Source organism: Mobula hypostoma, chromosome 6 (assembly GCF_963921235.1).
Source record: "Mobula hypostoma chromosome 6, sMobHyp1.1, whole genome shotgun sequence".
Taxonomy (NCBI): Eukaryota; Metazoa; Chordata; class Chondrichthyes; order Myliobatiformes; family Myliobatidae; genus Mobula; species Mobula hypostoma.
The window spans coordinates 136,992,294-137,020,256 of record NC_086102.1 but is presented as its reverse complement, the minus strand read 5'-3'; the positions used below and the strand labels follow the sequence as shown (position 1 = coordinate 137,020,256).

Below are 27,963 nucleotides of genomic sequence, written 5' to 3'. Positions count from 1 at the left end.
TGGTCAATGGAAATGATCAATTCCTAAGAATGAAGAGCAGGTTGTGAGGGCCATTGATTTAAACCTGTCACCACAAGAGTGAGAGTGAAGTGAAATCAGACAATGCTGGAAATAATTTCTGGGTCAGCCAGTGTTATGGAGCTACTGTAGAGAAACCATTGACATTTCAGTTTGGTCCCTTTTGAGCAGAAGTGAGGAGGAATTTCTTTTGGCAGAAGGTGGTGTATCTGTGGATTTCATTAACAAGAGAAGATCTGCAGATGCTGGAAATCTGAGCAACACACACAAAGTGCTGGAGGAACTCAGCAGGCCGGGCAGCATTTGGCCCGAAACGTCGACTGTACTTTTTTTCCATAGATGCTGCCTGGTCTGCTGAGCTCTTCCAGCATTTTGTGTGCGTTACAATGGATTTCATTGCCACAGACAGGTGTGAAGGCCAAATATTAGGTATATTTAAAGTGGAGCTTGATGGGTTCTTGATTAGTAAGGCAGGAGACCACAGTCGAGAGGGATAATGAGTCAAAAGTGATAGACTGGTGGAGAAGACACGATGGGTCAAATGGCCTAATTCTGCTCCTATGTCTTATGGAGCGACAACAGAAGAAAGCCCTCTCTCTGCAGATGCTGCTGGATCCACTGAACTTCTCTCACATTTTCTGTTTTTACTTCAGACTTGTAGCACCTGCAGGTATTTTTGTTTCCTCCTTGTGAAAAGTGAGGATTGGAGATATTTCTTCATGCGAAGCAATTACGGCACTCATTGACATGCAACTTTAAAATCCTGTACACTTCAAAGAAAAGATATAAGAGCAATAAAAGTTCAAAGTTCATTATAAAAGTACATATATGTCACTAAATACTGCTTGGAGATTCATTTTCTTGCAGGCCTTCATAGTGGAAGAAAGAAATACAGGAAAATCAATGAAAAGCTGCTCACAAGCAAACTCTGACAAGCAAGCAATGTGTAAAAGATGACAACTGCAAATAAAAAGTAAATAAATAGATAGATAGATAATTAATTAAATAACAATGAAAAGATGAGTTGCAGAGTCCTTGAGAGTGAGTCTGTAGGTTGTGTTCAGTAATCATTCAGTGCTGTGTCGAGTGAAGTTTTCCACACTGGTTCAGGGAAAGAAATAATTCTAATAATGTTTAAATCCAGGCAACAGTGTTGTACCTTGTCTATTCGTGCTCCACCCCTTCCCTTCCCCTTTATTTACTATTAATCTTCCTTCTTTATTTCCAGCCCAAATAAAGGGACTCAAACCAAAGCATTACTTGTCCTTTTCGCACTGTAAATGCTGCCTGACCTATAGAGTTCTTCCAACTTTTTTGAGTGTTACTCCAGATTTCTACCAAGTACTTTGCATCTCCAAAATTAAAACATAGAACATTACAGCACAGTTCACAATCTTGTGCTAACCTTTTAACCTACTCTAATATCATCGGATCCAGTAGTTCCCAAAGTGGATGATATCAGGCCCCTGGGGGTGGTGGGAGATTCTAAGGAGGAAATAAAGATAAAGGGTTGTGATGTCTCTCAGTCGCAAGGGGACAGCGGAAGGATTTCAGGCTTAATTTGAGAAATGAATTACTTATTATAAGCATTTAACCTTCATAGCTTTATAATTGATTAGAATGATCACATAATCACCTCATCTCTTGCTAACCCACCATTCCCTTCGATTTTGCTCAAAGTGCATTATAGTTGTTAAAAAGCAATGAGATGCTTCTGTATTTGGCAGCACAAGAGAAATCTGGACTGAAGAAATGGTGTTTTTCCATACATTATTGCCATTCACTTCCTGTAATATACTGTTAGCTAATATGATTCTATACTCTAATCATGCAGTAATGTAATTCCTGTGAATTAGATTATGGCATTCAATGGCATGGTTCAGAATCTCCTTTTTCAAATGGTCCTGACTGCATTTCTCTAGCCCAAACCCAACGCAGATATTGCTGCTCCAGTTTAAATACCTTTAGGCATAAAGTCAGGTTTGGCCTGCGCTATTATGAGATCTTAACTTAACCCTTTATTGATCACAATGTTTGAGGTCAGTCTTCAACAACAGGGAATTGACTGTGGTCATCAATCCATAACAAAAATGTCAGAAGCAGACCAAATGAAAAAGAATTGTAGACAGTATCATACGAAGTGTCTGAAATATAGATTTATACAAGCGTCACGCAACCAACAGCAGCCAATGAGCCTGATGCATGAAAAAGTTTTTTTCAAATGAGACAATGAAACTGTCCAGGCTCCTTGAACATCTTAAGAGTTTACACTTACTTTGAAAATCTTAAGAGCTTACACTTACTTTCAGTCACTCCGAGAAACCTTGCAAAAGATCTTTACTTGTCCGAGTATGCATGTACAATACAACCCTGATATTCGTCTTCTCCAGATAGTCATGAAATGCAGAAGGAACTTGGGAGTTGTTGAAAGAAAAGACACCAACTTCCACCACCACCCCCCGCAGTCCCAGCATGAAAAAGAAAAAGAAATAAAACTCGCAAACCCCAAAATCCCCCACCCCCTTCCTCGCACAAAAAACTAACAGATCACCCACATAGAAAACGGCAGCTGGAACATCAAAAAGCCCAACCCCCCCAACACACCCCCTCTCTTGCAAAAAAATAGTGACGAAAGCATGAAACCCTCAAACCACTTCCTTGCAAATAAAAACAACAAGAATACATGCAATGATACACTTCAAAACATGTTTGCCAGCACTTCATAACAGGACAGTGACAGTTTGCATGATTCAATCAACATCTCATTGCTCATTGCTAAATCTGGAAAGCTCTGGAGAAGGACCGATTCTGCCAGCAGTATACTAGAAGATCATCATTTGGTATTCTTTCTCTCTTCCCACTCAGGGTAAGTTACCAGACCAAATAATTAAAGTGATTCCACTCAGCCACAACTTTATTCAAAGACGAATAAATTAAATGTCTGAGAATGTGAAAGACACATTGTGCAGCATGCACAGGACAACAAAATTTCTCTGCAGTTGAATGAGCCAACATTGTCAGGCAATGAATCTCTGCTCCTTGGTTATGTTTGTTTCATAAAAGATAAAAGCATGGCTCAAGATTTATTTGCAAGGGAACTAGAAACAGATACAAAGGGGGAGTCAATATTTTGGGCTGATGTGCAATTTTTCAAAGACAAGGACGTTCTGCTCACCAATATCATGCTTGTGCAAAAGATGGACACCATCAATGACAGGGTGCCACTAGGGGGTTATTACTTTCTTGAAAAAGCTGTACCTAACACATTTATCATTTATTGTGTAATTAACAAATAACACTTTGTTGTAAAAAAAGACCTAAGTGATCACCTGTGTAAATCATTAAATACTGTTATCACTGCGGTAAATAAAATCAAATCCTGTGCTTTCAGTTCTTGACTACTTCGAGAGCTTTTGTATTGAGAATGATGCACAGTTTGGATGCTTGCTTGTGCACACGGAAGTCAGATGGCTCTCAAAAATAGATAGCGTTTTTGTGCTTTTAAAAACTGTGATGAAATTCTTTGAAAACTCGATTGCTTCATCCAGTAATCAACTCAATAATATTAGGCATGACATTGCTTGTTTGTCAGAATTATTTGAAAAGTTTAATGAAGTTAATCTTCAATTGAAAGGGAATAATGTGCATCTTATCAAAGTCAAATCTGTACTTTCCACATTTCTGTCCAAGCTAACCCTATTTAATTGCAACATTGGTTGTCGCGACCTTTTCCAGTTTCTGAACCTCTCTGAGTTGGAAGAGAACGAAAGATTACCAGATGATGATTTTCAAGTATATTTTGTCCACCTGGGTGAGCTGCATAAAGACGTGTCAGATAGAATGCAGGAACTCTCAATCCAAATTCCAGATTGGTTACCAAATTCATTTCTGAATACTTGTAATGAGAAATTAGCACGAAAGATAGTGGAAGAGCTGATCTCACGACAAAATGACTTTGAGCTGAAACCGAGGTTCAAAAATCAAATCAAGACCATTGTTTGCAGAAAGAAATCTCTGAATGCTATCCAGCACTGTGGATAAAGTTCAAGATATTCCCTGTTGCCTTTCCAACATCATATTTAGTGGAGTGCTATTTTAGTGCAGGCGTCCAACTTGTTTCAAAACAATGAGACAGACTGCAAATTACTGAAGGTGAGGATCTGAGACTTCTCAATGGCATTCAGCCTGATGTTGAGAAGCTGATATTACTATACAAGCTCATCCATCTGATTGCAAGGCGAGAAAGCAATGAAGTAGTGAATAGTTGGACTACTAATAAACACTTTAAATTTGCTGATGAAAATTGTTCGAATTGTAATTAAATAAAGAAATAATTTTATTTGTAGGTTTAGATAGATTTGAATAATTCTTGCTATTATTTGTCACTGTTTTGAATTTGCAGTTCCCATTTCTTTTCATTGTGCATCATAAATCAAAATTCTTTACAGCTTCTATGTAATAGCACAATCAGACATAGGAGCAGAACTAGGCCACTCTGCTCATCTAGTCTGCCCTGCCATTATATCATGGCTGATGTATTATCCCTCTCAACTCCATTCTGCTGTGTTTCCTCCATAACCTTTGACACCCAGACTAATCAAGGACCAATCAAACTCTGATTTAAATATATCCAATGACTTGGCTTCCATAGGCATCTGTGGCAATGATTCCATAGATTCACCACCCTCTCCCTTTCCTCCTCATCTCTGTTCTAAATTCTGAGGCTGTGCCCCCCGGTCCTAGAGTCATCAACTATAGGAACCGTCCTCTCCACATCCACTCTATGTAGTCCTTTCAATATTCAATAGGTTTCCATGAGATTCCTCCTTTATTCTTCTAAGCTGCAGTGAGAATGGGCTTAGAGTCACAATCACCGGAAAGAGTGTGCTGGGGATGTGATCTGGGAGTCAAGGGGGAATAACTCCAAAAAAGCTTGGGAACCGCTGATCTAACACTTCCTTCTATTTTTTTGTCCTCTATATTTCCATCATCTATGTGCCACCTAAATGTTCCTAATGTATCTTCCTCTATCACCTTCCCTGGCAGGGTGTTCCATGCACCCACCACTCACTGTATAAAAAAAACATACTTCTGACATGCCCTTTATATTTTCCTCCAATCACCTTAAAATTATGTCCCCTCATTTTAGTCATTTCCACCTTGGGAAAGAGCCTTTGATGCGACTCGATCTAAGCTTCTTATCATCTTGTACACCTCTGTCAAGTCACCTCTGAACCTCCTTCGCTCTAAAGTGAAAAGCCCTAGCTCACTGAACTTATCCTTACAAGACATGCTTTCCAGGCCATGCAGTAAATCTCCTCTGCACCCTCACTAAAGCTTCTACATTCTCCCAAGGTTTTCCAACATGGTGCCGAGCTGCCTCCCCTGTTGAGTAGCAGCTCCGATTTAGTTGTTTTTAATTGTTTAATTGTTTTTTAGGTTTGTAAGCATGGTTTTGGGTATAGAGAAGTCAGTTATAGGTCAAGATGGGTTGAGGAACAGGGATGTGGAGGAATTACAGGTCAGGCCAGAGGTTAAGTTGCCGATCCACATTCAAAGACCAGCGATGTGGATGTGGGACATCTGTTTGATCAGATATCGGATGTCAGATGTTGGACCTGCAGAGAGTGGACGAGAACTCCGTCCACCAGGTCAGTAAGTTGTCAGCGGGTTCTAGTGTGTGACCTGGGGTTAAAGGACTGTGCATGTGCTTCGGTAGAAGGGAGGAAGGTGGCTCGATGTTGCTGCTGTTCTTTGTTCCCTGTTGTATTCTACCATGTTCTACTAAGCATTGTGGGCCTGCTATGTTGGCACTGGTATCATGGCCACATTTGCAGGCTGCTTCTAGCATAGCTTTCTGTGTGTTGGTTATTCATGGAAATGATGCATTTCACTGTATGTTTCAATGTACATGTGACAAATCAATCTACTTGGAATCTAGAACTGATCACAATATTCAAAGTATGGTCTAACCAAGGTTTCATAGAGCTGTAACATTACTATACCTCATGGCTCTTGAGCTCAATATCCGAACTAATGACAGCAAACACACTGTACACCTTCTTAACAACTCTATCACAGTAACCTTGAAGGAATCTGTAGACATGAAACCAAGATCCTCAGTTTCTCCACACTGCTAAGAATCCTGCCATATTCTGCCTTCAAAATTGGCTTTCCAAAGTCAATCACTTCACAATCAATTGTACCCTCGACTTGAAGATGCTAACTCTGTCTGGAGATATTCCTGGAGAAGTCATCATGAACTCTTCCAACTGACAACAAAGTTTCTTTACCTCTAATAATGTCATCAATATTATACAGAAGTGTTGATAGAGAATGAAAAAATACAGGATTTCTCGAAACATACTTAGGATTTATCTATTACATTTCTTGCAACAGTGTCCTGTAAATTCCAACACAGTCCTTGAACAGGAGGTGCATTGCAAGGAATTCATCACGGAATTTAGGTTGTACAAATTAGAGACGATATTTCTTCCCCTCTGAACTTCACTATTTCATATTCTGAGGAATGAAACCTCATCTCACCCCACTTTCAACCAAATCTAAACATGATGACGATACTAGGAGGAAGCTCTGCCCATAACTAGATCCCACCTTTCATCTGGTTCCGGTGCCCACGGTCAGCAAGCTGAGCAAACATGAGTCAGTGCTTGAATGTGGTGGAGCTGCAGGATATAAAGACTGAAGCAGCAAAGTGAAAGCAGATCAAGAGAGAGAGAAGCATTTCCTTCATTCTGAGAAACCAGTTGATTCCATACAAGGCAGAATGAAAACTTGCGTGCTCACCATCATTGCCGTGCAGATTCTCTACTGCTCAGGTAAGTACTGGGGAGAGTGGGACCCTAGAGACCAATGAGTTATTGGTACTGAGCTTCAGTCAGTGATATTTCACCCATGTGCAAGAAAAATTCGCTGAAGTTGGTTAGAATGTCTTGTACAAATTTCCCTCTCTCTCTGCAGGAGTGCCAAGCACCAAGGAAGCTCTGAGAGCCTCAGTTAATAAGCTGAATGAAATCTCCGACATCACCAATCTCTGTGGTATCACCAGAAGAGGTGTAACAAATGTAAGTGTGTTCTTGGAGAATTGTGTTTCACAGCCCTTGGATGCATCAGAGTGTAGATTAATAGGCTACTAAAAATTATCCTGAGAGTAGGTTAACAGCAAAAAAAAAATCAAAGGGGAGATGCTGACGTAGTTGGAACAATAGCATACAGTATTATGGGTATTTGAGGAAAGGGGGAATGGAATTGATGGGATTGTTTTGCTTAGAGCCAGTGTAGGCTTTATGGGCTAAGTGGCCTCAAACTGTGCAATTTTAAGTATAAGGTATATTTAAGATATGATGGTAACCAAGTACTAAATTGGAGCTGAATATTACATTACATGCAGAACTTACACTGAATATCAGATTAGGAACTTAAATTCTCAATCAGTATTTGAATTGTATATCTCTGATTGGATCAATGTTTTGGAATTAAGATTGGATGTTCTACCATTCATTGATCTGGAAGTCCCTGAAAGGTTTTCAAATTTTGTTTGTTATTTTCCACCAATAATTAGGATTTCCTGCAAACTGATATTCCTATCATGATGGTTTAAGTTGCAATTTTACTATCAGGCAAATTAAGTCTCTTGTCTATTTTGGCTGATGACTCAGACACTGTCAATGTAACTATCTGCTGGAAATAAAGCCCTGTGTAGCTCTGCTCTTTGTCAGACCATTGGAAGAGCTCCAAACATAGCAATGCACTAATAAACTATTTTCCTTTCTTCAGACATATCGCACAGGTAAACTATCCTACAGCATGGATTTAACGTTCTCTGTGAAAGAAACTGTCTGCTCCAAGAATTCTGGGCAGGAATTTGATGATCCCAGTTGCTCTTTCTGCTCTAAAAGCATTGCGGTGAGTCCAGAGTTATATCTTAGATCATACAAGTCCGCGTATGTATTAGCATTAAAACACGAGCTTTAATTACAACCTATTTCATAGAAGTGAGTATAGATAAGGAAGGAAAGACTAAGAATTGGGTTAGATCATAATCATTTTGATTTACATTCTTGCTTGGAGTCATCAATAATTTCCTTGCACTATGCTTCATTCCAACAGGAGAAAGGGTTTTGCAAAAGCCATGTGGAATTTTTTGCTGATAAGGTAGCTGATGTCGATGTGGAGTGTGACGGTCTGAAGATAGTTGACAGCGAGAGTGACTCGAAAGAATCAAGTGAAACCAGAATTGAGGTATAGTATCGGCAATCTGGTCAATGGGATTTCTAACACAAGATCATTCACTAAACATTATATTAGTGAGGTATGCTGAAGATCTAAATATAAATATCTTTATCTTACAGGCCCAAACCAAATCAAAAGAGACATCACGAGAGGAAACCCCAAATGTGAGTATTACTTAATACTTCAGCAGATGTTTTTTCTTGTTGATCTCAGTTGTTAGTAACGAAGTGATTATAATTGCTAGCAATGAAATGTTCAGCTCTTCATTAGAAATAGTGGGTGAGATGGCATATTATCCTGGTCTGATGTGCAGGGTGAGGATTCTAACGTAGAACCATTGAACCATAGAACGCTACAGCATAGAAAACAGGCCATTTGGCCCTTCTAGTCTGTGCCAAAACTTTATTCCACTAGTCCCATTGACCTGCACCCAGTCCATAACCCTCCAAACCTCTCCCATCCATGTATCTGTCCGACTTATTCTTAAAACCTAAGAGTGAGCCCACATTTACCACGTCAGATGGCACCTCTTTCCACACTCCCACCAATCTCTGAGTGAAGTTCCCCTTAATGTTCCCCCTAAACCTTTCCCCTTTCACCCTAAAGCCATGTCCTCTCGTATTTATCACTCCTAATCTAAGTGGAAAGAGCCTTCTCACATTTACTCTGTCAATACCCCTCATGATTTTGTAAACTTCTATCAAATCCCCCCTCATTCTTCTACGCTGCAAGGAATAAAGTCCTAACCTGTTCAATCTTTCCCTGTAACTCAACTCCTGAAGACCCAGCAACACCCTAGTAAATCTTCTCTGCACTCTTTCAATCTTACTGATATCCTTAAATGTGAGTATTACTTAATAATTCATCAGATTTTTTTTCTTGTTGATCTCAGTTGTTGGTAATGGAGTTTTTAGTAACCTTTGACTTCAGAGCATGCTGAGTTTATTCTCCACTAAAGAGGAACTGACCGCCAGTAGAACAGGACTGAAAGAGGAGTACCTGTAAAACTTGCACCAATGGGAGTCATGTTCTATTGATTCCTGGAGGGAAACCACGGATTCAATAAAAAATATGATACTTGGAGCTGTGCCACCTATTGTAGGAACATCCATTTACTCTACACCAGACACTTAGCCAGGCACTTTTCTGAACATTGGTGTACTGTAGAGACTGGGGCTTTTATTGAGGCTTCTGCAATTTTATGATCGGTCATAGGATCTTCATTCGGCAATGTCAGGATTGACAATCCTTTATTTAGCATTAAGTATTCTTGTCTACTTTTTGGAGGTAAACTATTAATGTTTTCTATTTATTGGAGGTCATCTATTAATGCTTTCTGTCCTACTGTGTTAATGTTAGGATGTTTATGTTTTTTTACGTAGGTCGAAAGCCAGTCACAAGAAACTTCACTGGAAGAAGAATCTCTAAACGTAAGTTTAATTTGGAAAATGTTACCTTCAGATTCTCAGTAAGATGTGAAACCTTGACTGAACTGTCAGAATATCGAGGGTCTTACTTTATAATAGGCCTTTTCCAGACTGTGGGTGAGAGAGAGAGAAGACTGAGAAAATATTGAATATTAACTTCTACCTCAAACCATTTTCCTATGGTAACACTGTAATTCTTGATTCCCTTAATATCCATCAATCCACCAATTACTGTTTTGAATTAACTCAGTGAATGAGCCTCCACAGCTCTGTGGGGTAGCAAATTCCAAAAATTCACCATCTTGGTGAAGAGATTGCATCTCACCTCATTTCTAATTGGCCAATCCCTTATCCTGAGACTGCAACCCAAGCTCTCAACTCCTTAGATAGGCAAAATATCCCACCTTTCTAACCAGCCAAGACCTCTCATAATTTTGTTCACTGTAAGGCAATTACCTCTCATTCTTCCAAGCTGTAAATAATAGAGATTATTCCTCATGTTCCAAATGCACCATCCCAGACTCTATCCAGGTGGAACCATGCTTCATCCTCTTTCTCAAGCATATCCTTTTTCAGATCAGCTGACCAAAACTACACAATCCTCACCAGAGCTTGATACAACTGTACTACTCTTGTTCTCAAGCCTTCTTGCATAAAGGCAATTTGCCTTCTCAATGGCCTGCTGCATTTGCTGCTGAAAAGCCCAGAGTGAACATAGACTCCGTTATATTTCAATATTTAATACTTGTGCAAGCTGGGAATTTTTCAGTTTATGTATTTTCAAAATTTCTCACTGTCCTGTACTAAATATATATGTAAATATTATTTCCATACAGGAAAAAGACAAATCAAAAGAGACATCTCTTGAGGATTCAGCTGATGTGAGTATGAATGGAAAAAAATGCTGATGATCTATTTGATCTTGATTGCAAGTTAAAATGTTTAACATCTTGGACTTGACCATGTTAGAAGAGAAGAAAAGAGAACCATTTACTTTGGTCAGTGCATTGAGAAAGGGATTCGGTGATTTGATTCCTATGGGGAAGTTGAGCTGAGAGGCAAATTGTTGAGGCTCCAATACAGAGAATGAGTTTGTTCTCTCAAGGATAAAATGATATAGATATCAACCAGATTGGGTGTTAGACATGAGGGCAGTGTCTGTAACATTCACCAATTACAGACCAAATGTCGGTGAGAATGACACTGTTTCTTGAGTTATCTTCTGACCCCACCCCACCCCAAATCTCACAACATCCAAGCTATGTTGATCGCTGTTGCAGATCGTAATTGCTTTGGTGAGCAATTATCCACCGCTGTACTGAATCTCAAAGCCTGATATATCTAAGGTCATTTCTAATTCAATCATTAAAGATTTGTTCAAAGGTTACTCCACAAACCTTTATTAATAAACATGCTAAGCATATAAATATTGATTTTTTTCATGCAGGTAGACAGCAAGTCAAAAGTGACATCAGTCGAAGAGCCTTCTGATGTAAGTCTAATCTTGGAAATTTTATCTATTGATTTTCAACCATAATATAGTGATGAAACCTAATTTGAGTAAACTTAATTAATGACTATCTCGAGCAGGGGTTCCCAACCTGAGGCCCATGGACTCCTTGCATAATAATATTGGTTCATGGCATAAAAAAGGTAGGGAACCCCAGATCTAGAGATAGACAGAGAGGGCATATAAATGCACAAATTTTATAGAATATTCTCCATTCAATTCCTGATGATGCCCAACTTCAGCCTGAATTTGAGTTTGATCTTCACTTAATATTGAAGTAAAGTTAGAAAAGGCACTCTCTCCAGGGGACAATCATGGTCTGTGGAAAGATATAACTGTGGCTTCATGAAAGGAGCATCTCTTAAATTTCCTCATTTAATTGTATATAATTACTGGCACAGAGGCTGAGATATGTCAGCCCAGTCAAGACCAATTGGTGAAAGAATCATCTCTCTTAGATTAATAGAGTCATAGGCATATACAATGCAGTAACAGATCATCTGATTCAGTTCATCTGTGCTGACCAAGTTGCCGAAAGCAGCTTATTGAAATTTCCCTGCTTTTGACCCATATCCCTTGAAACTTTTCCGATCTATGGAGCTGTCCAAATGCATTATAAATGCCATCATTGTACCTGCCTCTGCCAATTCCTCTGGCAGATCATTCCATAAATCCACCATCACTGTGAAAAAATATTCCCTTCAGATCACTTCTAAATCTCTCCTTGCTGACTTTAAACTTGCGCTCTCCAGTTTTAGAGTCTCCTACCCTCTGGAAAATACTTTGGCTTTCCGTCTTATAATTTTATAAATCTAAATTACATCTTTATCCATCTTCCTATGGTCAACGGAAGCAACTTCAGGCCTGTCCAGCCTCTCCTTATAACCAAAGCCCTCCAGACTTAGTAACAGTCCCATAAATCTTTTGTGCACCCTTTCCAATCCAATGCCATCCTTTGTAACATTCAATCTTAGAGTCCCATTGCCTTTATATTTTGCTGAAATTCAAATTGATAGTGGTGTTTGCTGTAGATTTCTCACTAACCTACAGTTCCGAAATTAAAGTGATTTCACACACCCAATTACAAACTAAACCTCATTGGACTTTGTACATAGAAATGATTTCTAATACTGCAAAATTTTATCCCATAAAACAGATGAAAAGCAAATCAACAGAATTATCAATGGAGGAGCCTTCAAATGTAAGTATAAACTAAAGCTTTGTGTCTGATGTGATCATCATTAAAACTAATGACAGAACATTGATGTTAGAGTGAGCTCAGTCCAGATGAAAATTACAAATCTGTTCATCTTTCCATTCCAGGAACAAAATAAGGACTCGAGAGCCCTGCACTGACGGTGAAAGAAACTCCACAGAGTCTGAACTCAATGTGAACACAAGAAGACCTCATTCAGAATCTACAAGATGTTAACAATTGTACTGTACTCACTCATGTCCAAGTCTGAGGGGCCTGGAGCTCCTGACTGTACATTATGTTGTAAAATGGGAGATTTGATTGTTTGTAAATGTTCTGTCCTTTGCTGTATATTATTGTTTAATATATTATGGATCAAATTATAGTAATAAAATATACTGTACTGTTTATTCACGGAACTGCTTCTAGAGGTCATTGTGGTTGTCACTGATCGACGGGGGTTCATCCAGTTATTATACTCTGGTCAGCTTGTCCCTTACTGTGAGTGATATCTCCTTTGTCTGGTGTATTCTCCGGACGTGTTGGGCAATTTGCTGCTTTAAAATTAACATCAGACACTAGAAAGGTTGCCATGCATCCTGGACTGCTTATTTCAATTACAGCAAGGCTGAAGCCTTTGTGTTGTTCAAATTTGCCATCAGCTTTTTCTTTAAACTTTGCTTAAAATCTGAAATAGTGATATTTTGAAGGAATGAGTCTTTGGGGAATCATGAGATTGTTCAGACATTATTAGGAATGAGATATCATTGAAATGATCATCTGTTTCATTGCAGCAACTCCAATATTGTCTCCCTTGTACTGTAGGTGAATATTCAACAGTGTACAGTTGAAGATGGGTCTCCATGGTCCTGTCCTCCTCCCCATTGATAGTATAAAGAAGATGGCATGTCCCAAATGGAGAGGATCCTCAAAGAGTTGATGTGACCTTCTTGAGGAACTACTTCCTGATGGTGGGAGGGATGTTCCTGTGATGGAACTGACTGAGTTTATAACCTTCTCTCAATCCTGTGCATTGGAATCTTTATACTAGGTGATGCTGCAACCAGTTGGAATGATCTCTGCTCTACATCTCAGAAATTTGCAAGAATCTTTGTTGACATACAAAGAATATTTGTCGTCTCAAACTCTTACAGAAGTAAGACCATAAGACAAAGGAGCAGAAGTCGGCCATTTGGCCCATCGAGTCTGCTCTGCCATTTTATCATGAGCTGATCCATTCTCCCATTTAGTCCGACTCCCCCACCTTCTCACCATAACCTTTGATGCCCTGGCTACTCAGATACCTATCAATTTCTGCCTTAAATACACCCAATAACTTGGCCTCCACTGCCGCCCGTGGCAATAAATTCCATAGATTCACCATCAGTAGAGACTCTGGCGTGTCTTATCTGTGATTACCTCAGTAATCACAAATAAGACACGTGTGCCCATGGTAGATCCTCCAAGATGTTGATGCCCAGGACTTAAAACTATCACCTTTTCCACCACTGACCTCTCTACCAGGACTGGTGTGTGTTCTCCTGACTTTCGCTTCCTGAAGTTAACAATCACTTCCTTGGTCTGCTGAAATTGAGTGTGAGTTGTTTTTGCAACATCACTAACCCAGTTGATCTAGAAACATAGAAACATAGAAAACCTACAGCACAATACAGGCCCTTCGGCCCACAGAGTTGTGCCAAACATGTCCCTACCTTAGAAATTGCTAGACTTACCCATAGCCCTCTATTTTTCTAAGCTCCATGTACTTGTCCAAAAGTCTCTTTAAAGACCCTATCGTATCTGCCTCCACCACCGTTCCACACACTTGCCACTCTCTGAGAAAAAAACTTACCCCTGACATCTCCTCTGTACCTACTCCCCAGCACCTTAAACCTGTGTCCTCTTGTGGCAACCATTTCGGCCCAGGTTATTGCAAAGAGCTTTTGACAGAACAATCCATCAGCAGGGCTTTTCCTACCACCATCTGTGTAGTCTGGCTCCTGGTCATGCAATGACTGAGGCTGGGAGATCTTAGGACTCAAAAGATTAGTGCAGCCATAGGTTGGGGTAAGGCAAATAGTGTATGAGACCACGCCGTAGTCTGAGTGGGATGTAATCCACTAATGTTTTAGGCTGTGAATAGATGAAACAACTTATATGGTGCAGACAAAAGTGGGAGAGGAGGGCAGAACAAATGAAATAGTGATAGAGTGGAAGCCAGTAGAAAATAAAGAATAAAAAGAGTGAAAGTTGAAGGAAAAAGAAGGTGCCGGTTAAACAAACAGAGTAATAAAAGAAAATTGAATGTAGACACAGAAATTCTGAAGGTGCTGGAAATCCAGAGGAGCACCCACTAAATGACAGAGGAACTCAGCAGGTCAGACAGCATCCACGGAGAGAAATGAACAGTCAATGTTTAAGGCTGAGACCTGTTATCAGTCTTGACTGTTCATAGATGCTGCCTAACCTGCTGTACATAGGTGTTCCTCCAGCATTGATGTGTGTTAAGTCTGAATGTACAAGAGAAATGTGGAAGGGATTCTGGAAATTTGGATTAAACATGCCGGAAATGCTGAGTACTGAAATTGTTGGCCGCAGTGCTGAGTCAGGAAGACCCAATATGGAAGTAACTGTCTCCCCCGTGGTTGGTGGGGATTTGCTCGTTTCAGGAGCATAGCTTCTGTTTAGTTGATGACATCATGGCACTGGTAGAGTTTAAATCTAGCATACACTCTCTCCAGGTCACCCTGGACCAGGTAGTCGAGGTGCCATAGTAACAGTATGCGGTGGGAGTGCGCTGCAGTAAAGAGGGCCCGGGTGCACACTTTAGATAAGTATTTGCCACTGTGTGTACGTTCAGTGTCTGTTTTGTCCTGACACTTCAGGTGCTCAGTTTAGTATCTGTAGATGAGTTTAGCTTGAAAGGTTTACTGAATATTTAATGTCTACCTTGTCTTATAAATAAATTGTAAACCTATTTGTCGGTAGTGAGTCTCTTCTGTCCTCACTTACCGAACACGTGAACTTGACTTCACACAATTGGCACAGTGAACAGGGTTTGTTCATTGAACGGAAGATGAATATCTTTAAAAGGAAAAATAAGAGACAGAACCATCCCTCCACCCCACCTCTGTGTGAGGAATGTCGAGCCCTGGGGTAGATTGACAACAGTGCTGGACTTGGGAGTCCCGCCAACTTACTGCTGGACTATGACCGGTAGATTGGTCAAAAAGTTTTACTCCTGTGGGGTGAAAATGGGATATCACATCGTGTCTGTACTAAGTGAGGGATCCGTAAGAGGAAGAAGAGGTAAAGAGGTGCTTCCTGGATATCGGAAGCCACAGTACGAGACAATTTCATAGCAGGAGAAGTGGAAGTGCTAAACCAGAGATGAGTTACCATGGATTGGGGAGGCTGCTCCGTCAGCATAGACTTGGTCTAAAGAGCTAGAGGATAAAAATACAGAGAGGCCCTGTGGGCTAGTAAAGTTGCAGCAGTTAAAGTCTACTCGCAGGGCCTACTGGCAACTGAACCCCATTAAGGGCTAAGCTCTGATGTTGTGGGGAGGCGACCATACACATGGATGTGGGATGGAGATGTTTGGTTAGAAGGTGAGGTGGGGGTGAAAGGTTAAAAGAGAGCATCGGGGCTCCTCCTCTAAGTGAGTGCCCTTTGCTGCTCCTGTGCGGCTGCACTAGTACAAGCCAGACTGGTGGTCACATGGTCCCAGACCCAGAAAAGAGGCCACTGGCCCATATCCCCTCTGGCCTCCATGGAACAAGGTGAGGAAGAACAGCCATTCTGGGGGAGAGGATCAGTATGAGGGAGAGGGTCCTGGGGAGGGTAACTCTGTTGGCCTCACTGAGACAACTACCAGCAAGGAGTTCTCCACTAAAGAGCTGGCAGAGTTGGAAGACATGTACAGCCAGGGGAGCCTCTGAGGATCAGGGATGTGGACTTGCTGGAGTGGGCTTATCCAACAGGGAGCAAGGTGGCTTGGGGGTAGTCTATCATCTCACCATGTAATTAACAATGTCCTGAGAGTGCCACCTGCTTCCCAAGGGGGTGAGGAATTGCTATGGGGCAGAATGATAGTGGCCGTGAAGATCAGTTATTCCTCACTCTTCGAGCGGGATTTGCAGTGGGATACAGTGGAGGAAGAGACCGGAGCCCTTTACCAATGGGCTCCGGACACTGTGATCCTACTGGAGGGTCATAGCTTAACCTTGACCATGGCTGGGTACTTAGTTAAAGCAGCAGCTCACGGTCTAAAGGGAGTGGTGCTGCCCTTATGGGTACTGGTGATAAGGGGTACCGCAGCCTGGGGGTAGAGGACCCTGCGTAACCCACAAGGAAATGTTTCTTGTGTTGCTCAGTGTCAACGTCTCTAAGGAGCAGGTAACTGTGGTTCCCAATCCCACCCTCTACACCATGATGAGGGAGCATTACCAGCAGAAGAGAGGCAAAGAGACCTTTAAGGGAGAAGGGTCAATCTCCAAGCCCTCCCCCAATGAGGGCTCCTTCTGCCCTCCCAGAATTCCTTGCATTCCATTCAGAGTTCTTTATATCCCGTACTGGAAACTCTGAAAAAGGCACCATTGGATCATCAGTGGCAGCAGGTGTTGGGTGAATGGGTGGTGGGAGCCCACATGCCTGCTCAGACAATGGCTCACATCTTGCAGGGGTCGAAGTCCAGGGGTGGGCTGCGGAGTCCGGCATTCTGTGGGTGTTCCACGTCCCCTACTACTCATAGGCGGCGGGTGGGGGTCTGATCGAGTGAATGATCGGGCTGTTGAAACAGCAGATTAAGTTTTTAACCCCCACCCCGCAACTTTCCGGGGCAGCTGAGTGTGATGTAGCAGGTGGTGGATAACCTGAATTCCCAGCCAGTGGGCCCAGGAGAGTTCCCGATGTCCTGGCTCTTGGCGGTGTGGAATCCTCCAAAGATAGGAGAGGTCGAGTTGCAGGAGGAATCAGAGAAGGTTTGGGTGCATCATCCGCAGAGATACCCAAGGCATGGGGAGATTGTGGCAGGGGAACCAAGGAGTACGAGATAGGTAGCATTACCCGGGGAAAGGGGGCTAGTCTGCCTAAGTACCCGGCAACTAACCAGGAGGGAGTAAGTTTTTTTGTCTCCTTGCATTACAGAATGGCAAAGCCGTAGATGTTGACGGGGTGGTGGGTGTGAGATCCTAAAAAAAATTTCTACCATGGCATACAAGTGTGCAATCCACAACACTCCTTCACACTGTTGAGTCTGCATGAGGGTGCCATTCCACGCTGCAGAAAGGGTGCTGCTAATACCGATACCCTTTAATGAAGAAGAACAAGACTGCAGGAGAAACTTGTCTAGCTTCTCAGGTTTTGGTATTCTGCTTTGGGGAAATTGGGAGGGGGCAGCCCCTTCCAGCCAACCTCACCCCATATTATGGGAATGGCCTTAAAGAACTTGAATCTCAGTAGTTCCCGGTGGAGTCAGTGTTTTCAGGACTGGTACTTCCTGACATATGATTTCTCAGAGAGTGATCCCTTGGCCAACAGGGAAGGGGAAGATGGATGGCGCAGGTGGTACGATGAGCTCAGGTCCAAACAGTCAGCGGGGCACAACGACAGTGAGGGGAAGCAGTATCTTTGGATGACTGTGTCGACACTGATTGGTACTGTGAAGATGGGCACTCCCTCAACGCCAAATGTTATGTACTAGATATGCGCTACCCAGGCCTGCCCATGGCTGCCTGCAGGATGGCACAGCTGCTGCTATCTGGGGTAAGCGGTGCCATAGATATACCACCTTGACAACCTGCCCAAGGTGGGGTAGCACAGTAAGGGGCATATCACCAAGGCAGAAAGGTTCTGGATGATAGCCTTTCCCCTGTATGGTACATCACGGTTGGTCATCAAGACCAACAGTGCCAGCTGAGATGATGGCTATTCGAATGGTTGCCTTGTAGAATTGGATGGCCTTAGACTACCTGCTAATGGAGAAAGGTGGCACCTGTGCTGTGATTGGTCAGAAGTGCTGCACCTACGTACCCAACGAGTCTGGGAACATTCCTCACCTGGCTGATCATACCCAACAGTCAGTAACTAAGATCAGGAAAGTAGGGGGTCGAATCCATAACTACTACACCCCAGGGGAAAGGTGGTGGTCTTCCGGGGCGTTGGGAGGCTGGTGGACTACTGTAATACATTGGGTAGCAACTGGTGAGCTGATAACTCTGAGTATTATTGTGTTATGCTTTGTATGCAGTTTGGCGGGACATTCATGGGGGGTTATACTAGTCTGCGAGCCGAGCGTCATGGCATTGTGTCTTTCAAGGGGTGATACGTTGAAGTGTCTATCTTATGTGCTCATCAAAAGCCACTCACCCATGGGAAGTGGAGATTGGCCCATGTCAGGAACATTGCAGCACCCACCCACTAGCTTCTATTTAGCTGGTGATGTCACAGCGCCAGTGGAGTTTAAATCTAGCGCACAGTAACCACACAGTCTTTTTTTCACTCTCCGGGTTACCTTAAACCAGATAGTCGAAGGTATCAAGGAAATGGTAAAGAGCGGAGGTGTACTGCAGTAAAGAGGGCCCAGGCGCACACTTTAGGTAATCATTAGACACTGTGTGCACGTTTAGTTGATGACGTCATGGTGCTGGTAGAGTTTAAATCTAACATACACTCTCTCTCGGTCACTCTGGACCAGGTAGTCAAGGGTGCCATTGTAACAGTAAAGGTGGGGGTGTGCTGCAGTAAAGAGGGCCCGGGTGCACTCTTTAGATAAGCATTTGCCATTGCGTTTATGTTTAGTGTCTGTTTTGTCCTGACACTTCAGGTACTCCGTTTAGATAAGTATCGATAACTGAGTTTAGCTTGAAGGGTTTACTGAATGTTTAGTGTCTGTCTTGTCTTGTAAATGGTTAATTTACTGCCGGCAGTGAGTCTCTTCTGTCCCCACTCACTGAATCCATGGACCTGATTTCATGCAACACCGAGTGAGAAGATATTATGTTGTACCTCAGACTTACATTCAAGATATGAGGTCAGAGGGTGAGAAAGTCAGGAAATGAAGAAACTGGAATTTTGGCTTTGCACTGGGATAATGATCCCTTCATTGATCTGTGTGTTGCAGAGCAGAACAAGTCCTGAGAAGAGATTGCAGGGCATTGACTGGAAAAATGGATAATTAAGCCTCATGGATCATCAAGACCATCCTTGTCTGCCATATATGTAACACCCTGGCAAAGGTTTCATTGTTAATGTAATGGTTTTTCTGTAGAAGCACTGCTAATGCAATGGGTTTTCTGTAGCAGCAGTGTTTGGGTTATGACTAGAGATGACGAGGGCATTGGAATGCGCACCATCCAATGAAGGGAGTTTTTTTTCCCGCTGTGTGCCTGAGAACGAGGTGATCTGAGTCTTTTGTTCGGCTGAAGATGAAGAGAGAAGATGCCTGAAAGGAGTGGACTTGGAGAGGGACTGGGAGTCGATGAAGCCCAGTGGAAATCAACGGAGGACCACCAGAAGGGAAACCATGAGCTCCAAGGTGCACGTGAGACTATTTCATTAAAATGGGTCCTTTTCTTTTTGTTTTTCTTTACCAACCTTCTAGTCAAATTAAGAATTATAAAGCTAAATCATTCAATTGCATATGGTGTACCGTCTGTTACTTTGTGGTACTGATTTGTAACAGGGTAACACATCACGCAGCATCCTCACAAACAGCAGGTTTTGCACCTCAGATTTCACTCATTTGGCAGAGCCAAGGACTGTCTTCCCTAGACTCATACTGCTGGCCGAACCTAAGGGTTACATAAACATTTACAGGTATTAGGAGTTTGCTCTTTGCTGTTGGCTTTTAGTATGATGTGCAACAAAAAAACAACATTTAGCAATTATAAAATATAAAGAACTATATGAAATATAAACAGAGGTTCAAGAACAAATATGTAATAAAATGTGCACAAATACCAGCATGTATTTACAACATAAACATCATTATAAAAAGTGGTTTAAGGAGTTTACAGTGTAGCACAGTGACTGAGGTACTCAATAGAGGGAGATGGGGGTAAGTTGAACAAATACAGGTTAAATGCTGCTCTGGGTAGAAGGACTGTGTGGTGTTTGGATGGTGGTTAGGAGACAGAGATTGGCTGTTGTATGAGAAGGGACTGCAGATGATCTGTGGAGACCTTTGGGGAATATCACTCTACGCCTTCTATCTACCCAACAAACACTGCTCCCCCTGACTCTCTGATCCTGTTCTCACTCAGGCTCTTTCTACTGCTTTCATTCTGCGGCTTCAGTTCTGTTAACAGGCTTGCTCGAGCCACTTTATCAAGCACTCTTTGAAAGTTCAAGGACAGCGCCTCGAACTGATTGATGAAACGTCTCAATCATTGATCAAAGGTAATTTGTCTCTCACAGTCAGTGCTGGGTTTACTTTATTCATCCACCTGAATGATTAATAATTCTGGGGACACTAAGTGATGGAGGAACTCAGCAGGTCAGGTAGCATCTATACAGATGTTTGCCTGGAAAGCACTGTTTTGGCAAGTCCAGGAAAAGCTTCCCAAGTGTCTGTTAAATACAAAAGAGATGTCCTATGTTGTCTTGAATACAGAAAATGTATGAGCTGTTTACATGGTATTCACCAAATTAAAACAATGCAACGATATTGTTGAGGAGAGAAACATTCATGAAGATATAAAGGCATATGGTAAAACTTAGCTATTGCAGAGACCAATCAAACGACAATTTCCCAAAAGTTGCTGGAACCTGGAACTGCCTTGCTTAGAAGACTGGAGTTGATGGAGCAACTTAAGGCTTTATGAGGGTGGGCAAATGGATTTCTGTGGCAATATTACCGACAGGTTTCAGGGTCACATGATTAAATGGCACAGACCAGCCACAATACTTCTGAATAGTCAAAGCCCATTCAGAATCAAGTTTATTATCACAGAAATTGTTGTGAAATGTAAACATGAGGAAATCTGCAGATGCTGGAATTTCAAGCAACACACATTAAAGTTGCTGGTGAACGCAGCAGGCCAGGCAGCATCTCTAGGAAGAGGTAGTCCTGACGAAGGGTCTTCGCCCGAAACGTCGACTGTACCTCTTCCTAGAGATGCTGCCTGGCCTGCTGTGTTCACCAGCAACTTTTATGTGTGTTGTTGTGAAATGTGTTGGTTTGCAATGGCAGTATGTGCAAAACATGAAAAATCTATAAGTTACAATAAAAAATATTTTAAGAATAGGTATTGCAAAAAGAAAGGTAAATGTGAGCTAGTGTTCATAGGTTCATGGTCTCTTCTGAAATCTGATAGCAGAGGGAAAGAAGCTAATCCTAAGATGTTGAGTTTGTGCCTTCAGGCTCTTGTACCTCCTCCCTACGGTGCCAATAAGAGGAAAACATGTCGTAGATGCTGAAGATATTTAATGATGGATGCCGCCTCCTTGAGTCATCGCCTTTTGAAGATATCCTCAATGGTGGGGAAGCTAGTATCCATGATGGAGCTTTCTGAGCTTACAACCCTGTGCAGTTTTTTTCTGATCCTGTGCATTGGCACCTCCATATCAGATGGTAATGTCAGAATGTTTTCCACGGTGCATCTGTAGAAATTTGCGAGAGTCTTTGGTTCCATACCAAATCTTCTCAAAATCCTAATGAAATGTAGCCACTGGTGTGCCTTCTTCATAACTGCATCAATAGAACTTCAGATAATTTCAGACCTTGGACCTAGAAACTGCTCACCTTTTCCACTGATGACCCCTCAAAGAGAACTAGCATGTGCTCCCCCAACTTTGCGCTTCCTGAAAACCACAATCAGTTCCTTGGCCTTACTAACACTGGATGCAAGATTGTTGTCGCGACACCACTTAACCAGCCAACACCTCCCTCCTGTACGGCTGTTCATCACCACCCAAGATTCTGCAAACAACATTTGTGACATTGTCAAATTTATAGGTGGTGTTCTGGTGGTACTGCAGATTCAATTCACCTTTTAAAAATGTATAGATTGTAAAGTTGATGACGTTGCCAATGCAATCTTGACATCCCATTCCTTTTGGAAGAAGAGTCTGCAGAACCTCATATAGCTACAATATTAACTGAAATTTTGCTTCAATCAGAATCATGATGAGGAAAAATCAGCCACAACTATTGAATTTTGTCATGAAAATGATTAACTCAAATGCACTGCACAGCAAAAACTTCTCACAAGGTAACTGGATTCAAATCTTCCTCCTTCTAAAACAAATTGCAATTCACTAACATTGAAAGATGACAACCTAGTTCTTGTTCAAAATACAATTGATATTTTTGTGCAGATGTTGACATCTGCTATAGGCAGCCATTTTTCTCTAAACTAATTATTTTGACATTCTCACTTTTGGTCTCTACTCACTCCCCACAAACAGCATGCAGCCCAGGAGATATAAGGCCTGCCTATAGGTTCAGCACCACCATCAACAATTTCTCATCCAAAACAAATCCCTGAGTGAAGCATCCATGATTGGAGTGTTCTATAGTTTCTGTTATTGGGAGCATGTTGTAGAGAAAGCTTTGAAATGGGGCTGAGAGTTTATTTAGACTCTCCTCTGTTGTAAATGCTGCAACAATCGTATTTATTGTATGTGGGGGTATGAGCAAATGGACAATCTGCACATCACAGTGAGGGTCAATCCATAACCATGGGGCAGACTGTCCCAGGGACCCGCCAGTCAAATATCTGAGCAGTAACACTGTGGTAAGTGTGAGTATATGGCAGTGAACACGTCAGGTGCTTACCACACTACTAATTGATTTGGCACAAGATGACTTGAACAAAGCAACACATTCTGATATAACTTTCTCAGAGATCACACTGGGGCTTTGCAACATCTTGTTCCCGGAATCTTGTTTGCCTGTTGCAGTGTGAATGCTTCAGTTCCTGGGTGCTGGATTAGTCCTAATCCTTGCCATCAGTTCAACTGCACGTTCGATAATTTATATATCCGCAAACTGTGACGATGCATACTTCAGAGTGAACTGGGGAAAGTACCACACACAAAATTGGCCAGCATATAAAGAGGCCGTCTGTTCACGAGCTACCCACAAACCTTCTTGGGTGTGTTGAACATGATCCCTCTGCTCCCAGTGAATGACTGGACTGTTACACCCACACACAGCACAGTGGATCACCTGAATGGTCAGCTCTGCTCACTAATGCTCAGCTGTGTGAAATCATCAGCATGTATTTACAGACCAGATTAACTAAACACTGCCTGTTTCACCCACTGAAAATGAATGAGTTAAGGTTAACGTTACTGGAATGATGCCTGGGAAATCTTGGCAGGGCTGAGAGATGCGCAGCGCACCACAGGATAATCTGTGCAGCCGCTGTTTCTGAATGCCTTACATCAGTATCTTGAGAAAGGTGGAGCGCTTCGGTTTTGTGTCCTTCTCTCCAACGCCACGCTTAAAGTGACCTACTCGTAGGTGACCAAATAAGTGTTGGACTGGTGATGCCAAGAAACAGTCTTATCAACAATAAACATATTGAACCAGCCAGTTTTCAATGGCTCCTGTAACATCCTGTGTTAGGTGCAGCTGGCACCAAGGAATTGAACTGCCAGAGTAGGAGAAATGATGTTAAAATCACAAAAAAAAAGTGGATAGGATGCAGTTATTGGCACGTTAGGATTGATAAGAAACTGCAGTTAGGAAATTTCTGATTCTGATTCTAATTTAATAGGAACTTAATAGAATGGTTCAGGGTTTTGTTGTGGTCAATTGAGATGATCAACTCCTAAGAATGAAGAGCAGGTTGTGAAGTTTATTAATTTAAACTTGTCCCCAAGAGAGCAAGAGTGAAGTGAAAGCAGAAAATGCTGGAAAAAAAGTTAGCAGGTCTGGCATCAACCATAGAGAAAGAATTAACATTTCAGGTTAATGATCCTCCATCAGAACAGTTCTGTGGACGGGTCATCAATCTGCAACATCAGCAGTTCCTTTCTCTTTCTATCTCACTCTCTCTCTCTCCCCAAAGGCATACAGACTTTCTTTTGAGTCAGAGAATCACAGAAAATTACAGCACAGAAATAGGCCCTTTGACCCATCTAGTCTGTGCCAAACCTTTTGAAATACCTATTCCCATTGACCTGCGCCTGTTAAACAGTATGATCTTCCTATTTCTGGCCTCACTTGCACATGGCCTGGGTAGCAATCCTGAGATCACAACCTTGGAGGTCCTGTCCTTTAACTTAGCACCTAACTCCATGAACATTGCAGAAAATCATGACTCTTCCTACCTGTCTCATGAGTACCTAAATGGACCACGAGCTCTGCTGCTGAGGGCTTGATCTGAGATCCTGGCACCTGAGGGGCAGCATGCCATCCAGGAATCTTGTTCTCGTCCACAGAACCTTCTTTCTGTTCCCCAAACTAATGATTCACCTCTTCTCCCTCCTTCCCTTCTGGGTGACAGAACCTGACTCAGTGCCAAAGACCTGACCACTGTGACTTTCCTGGGCTAGGTCATTCCCCCGCGCCCCCCCCCCAAAACAGTATCCAAAGTGCACCTGTTGTTGAGGGGGTTGGCCATAGGGGTACTGTACTTTAACCCCTTTCCCCTTCCTGACTCACCCATTTCCCTGGTTTCCGCACCTTGAGTGTAACTACCTCTCTCTATATCCTATTTATCACACACTCAGCCTCTCTAATGATCCAGAGTTCATCCAGTTCCAGCTCCGATTCCTTAATGCGGAGTGTTAGAAGCTGCAGCTGGATGCACTTCTCACAGGTGAAGTCGTCAGGGACAGTGGAGGTCTCCCTGCTTTCCCACATCCTGCAAGAGGAACATTCAACTGTTCTGTCTGACATCCCTACTGCTCTAACCATGCAAATATAAAGAAGGAAAGCAATAAACTGGGGGAAAAGAATCTACCAACAGCTTTTTCATCTTCTCTCATACAAGCCCCTCTTCACTGAAGCCTCGAAGAGCTGAAGCCTTAAATAACCACTCTAACACTGCACACTTCGACAATGGCCACTCTGCTTGCAACTGCCTTATTTTAATTTGTTCTTGCCAATCGAGCCTGTTTGCTGATTGTCCGCTGCTCAATACACAAAGCCGCCACAAATCGATGCCTTATGTACTCAACTGGCAAACCTGAGTGAGCTATGCCTTCTCCGCCTTCATTTGCTGATTAGCCACTGAAATCATATTTCAGATCTCCAGTGCCTGCAGATATTGGGGAGCCATGGTAGCATAGGAGAAAGAACACGCTATTACAGCTTGGTACATCACAGTTTGTAGTTCAATCCCAGCATCCTCGGTAAGGAGACTCGGTACGTCCTTCCTATGGAATGTGTAGGTTTTCTCCGGGTGTTCTGATTTCCTCCCACAATGTACCAGGTAGGTTAATTGGTTACTGTACATTGTCCCACGATTAGATTTAGGTTAAATTGGGGTTGTCTGGGTTGCTGGGCAGCATGGCTCAAAGGTCCAGAAGGGCCTATTCTGTGTTGTATCTCTAAATAAAATAAAATAAAATGTTTTAGCTTCCATCTTGTGTGAACTGAGGACTGGAGGCACTTCATGTGGAGCAGCTAGAATATCCTTGCCCTTCTATCTGTACACTTTAAAGGAAGGTTATAAAAGCAATAAAGCAAAAGAAGTAATTCTAATAATGATTAAACCAGCTAACAGTGTTGTACCCTGTCACCTCTTGTTCCACCCCTTCTCTCTAACATTTTATACTAACTAAATTTCTTCTTTATTTCCAGCCTGGACGAAGTGACTGAAACCGAAACGTTGCCTGTCCACCTCCCACCATAGATGCTGTCTGACCTGCAGAGTTTCTCTAACGCCTTTGTGTGTTACTCCAGATTTCTACCATCTGCAGAATTAGAACATACAGTGAGACATTACAACACAATACGGGCTGAACTTTTCCTTCTACTTCTATTTTCTAAGTCGATAACCTTCTGTCTTAACTTTTCAATGGACTTCGATTGCTTTTCACAAAGCTTCTGCAATTCATCCACTTCCGTTTCCAGAGCTGACAAATTTTCCTCATTACTTTTAATACGTTTATCGTGTTCACTAATAGTTTGTTGAATAGAATCGAATTTACCATCTATTTGTTTAAATTCAGAGCTGAATTGTTGAAACTTCTCAGAGGCTTCTTGTGTATGACTTTGCAGCAATTCCATAATAGAAACCAAAGAGGTAGGGAGATCATCCTTTCTAGTACCTCTAGCACTCCTTCCAGCCATAATGAAAGAATATCACACTTAAAAAAGAAGTTTCAAGACAAGTTGGAAATAGTAAGATAATTAAAGTTGGAGCAAGGGCAGATAGTGACCAAAAAGTTCTATTTTAACTTCATCAGTCCACAGGACTTGTTTCCAAAATGCATCAGGCTTGTTGAGATATTCCTTTGAACCTTTTGAATAGAACTTATTGGCTGCAAATGAGCAAAGGTATGTTTGGAGAAAAAAGGGTGCAGAATTTCATGAAAAGAACCCCTCTCCAACTGTTAAGCACAGGGGTGGATCGATCATGCTTTGGGCTTGTGTTGCAGCCAGTGGCACGGGGAACATTTACTGGTAGAGGGAAGAATGAATCCAATTAAATACCAGCTAATTCTGGAAGCAAACATCACACCATCTGTAAAAAAGCTGAAGATGAAAAGAGGATGGCTTCTACAACAGGATAATGAACCTAAACACACCTCAAAATTCACAGTGGACTACCTCAAGAGCGCAAGGTGAAGGTTTTGCCATGACCCTCACAGTCCCCTGACCTAAACATCATCAAGAATCTGTGGATAGACCTCAAAAGAGCAGCGCATGCAAGACCGCCCAAGAATCTCACAGAACTAGAAGCCTTTTGCAATGAAGAATGGGTGAAAATCCCCCAAACAAGAATTGAAAGACTCTTAGCTGGCTACAAAAAGCTTTTACAAGCTGTGATACTTGCCAAAGAGGGTGTTACTAAGTACTGCCATGCAGGGTGCCCAAACTTTTGCTTTGGGCCCTTTTCCTTTTCTGTTATTTTGAAACTGTAAAAGATGGAAATAAAAAAATGTTCTTGCTTAAAATATTAAAGAAATGTGTCATCTTTAACTTTATGCCTTTTGGATATCAGTTCATCTTTTACTCACTTAGCTATACACATAGAACCATAGAACCATAGAAACTACAGCACAGAAACAGGCCCTTTGGCCCTTCTTGGCTGTGCCGAACCATTTTCTGCCTAGTCCCACTGACCTGCACATGGACCATATCCCTCCATACACCTCCCATCCATGTATCTGTCCAATTTATTCTTAAATGTTAAAAAAGAACCCGCATTTACCACCTCGTCTAGCAGCTCATTCCATACTCCCACCACTCTCTGTGTGAAGAAGCCCCCCAAAATGTTCCCTTTAAACTTTTCCCCCCTCACCCTTAACCCATGTCCTCTGGGTTTTTTTCTCCCCTTGCCTCAGTGGAAAAGCCTGCTTGCATTCACTCTATCTATACCCATCATAATTTTATATACCTCTATCAAATCTCCCCTCATTCTTCTACGCTCCAGAAA

The 27,963-nt window shown here is 42.1% G+C and overlaps 1 protein-coding gene across 1 annotated transcript; it reads left to right on the top strand.

Moving 5' to 3' along the window:
* Nucleotides 1-6,805: 6,805 nt before the first annotated feature.
* Nucleotides 6,806-12,604, top strand: LOC134347647 (secreted phosphoprotein 24-like). The gene is made up of 9 exons (XM_063050020.1): nt 6,806-6,857; nt 7,000-7,103; nt 7,816-7,944; nt 8,149-8,280; nt 8,391-8,435; nt 10,535-10,579; nt 11,146-11,190; nt 12,365-12,409; nt 12,532-12,604. The coding sequence occupies exons 1-9, from the start codon at nt 6,806-6,808 to the stop codon at nt 12,562-12,564; spliced, it is 630 nt and encodes a 209-aa protein (XP_062906090.1). The 3' UTR covers nt 12,565-12,604.
* The last annotated feature ends 15,359 nt before the right edge of the window (nt 12,605-27,963 follow it).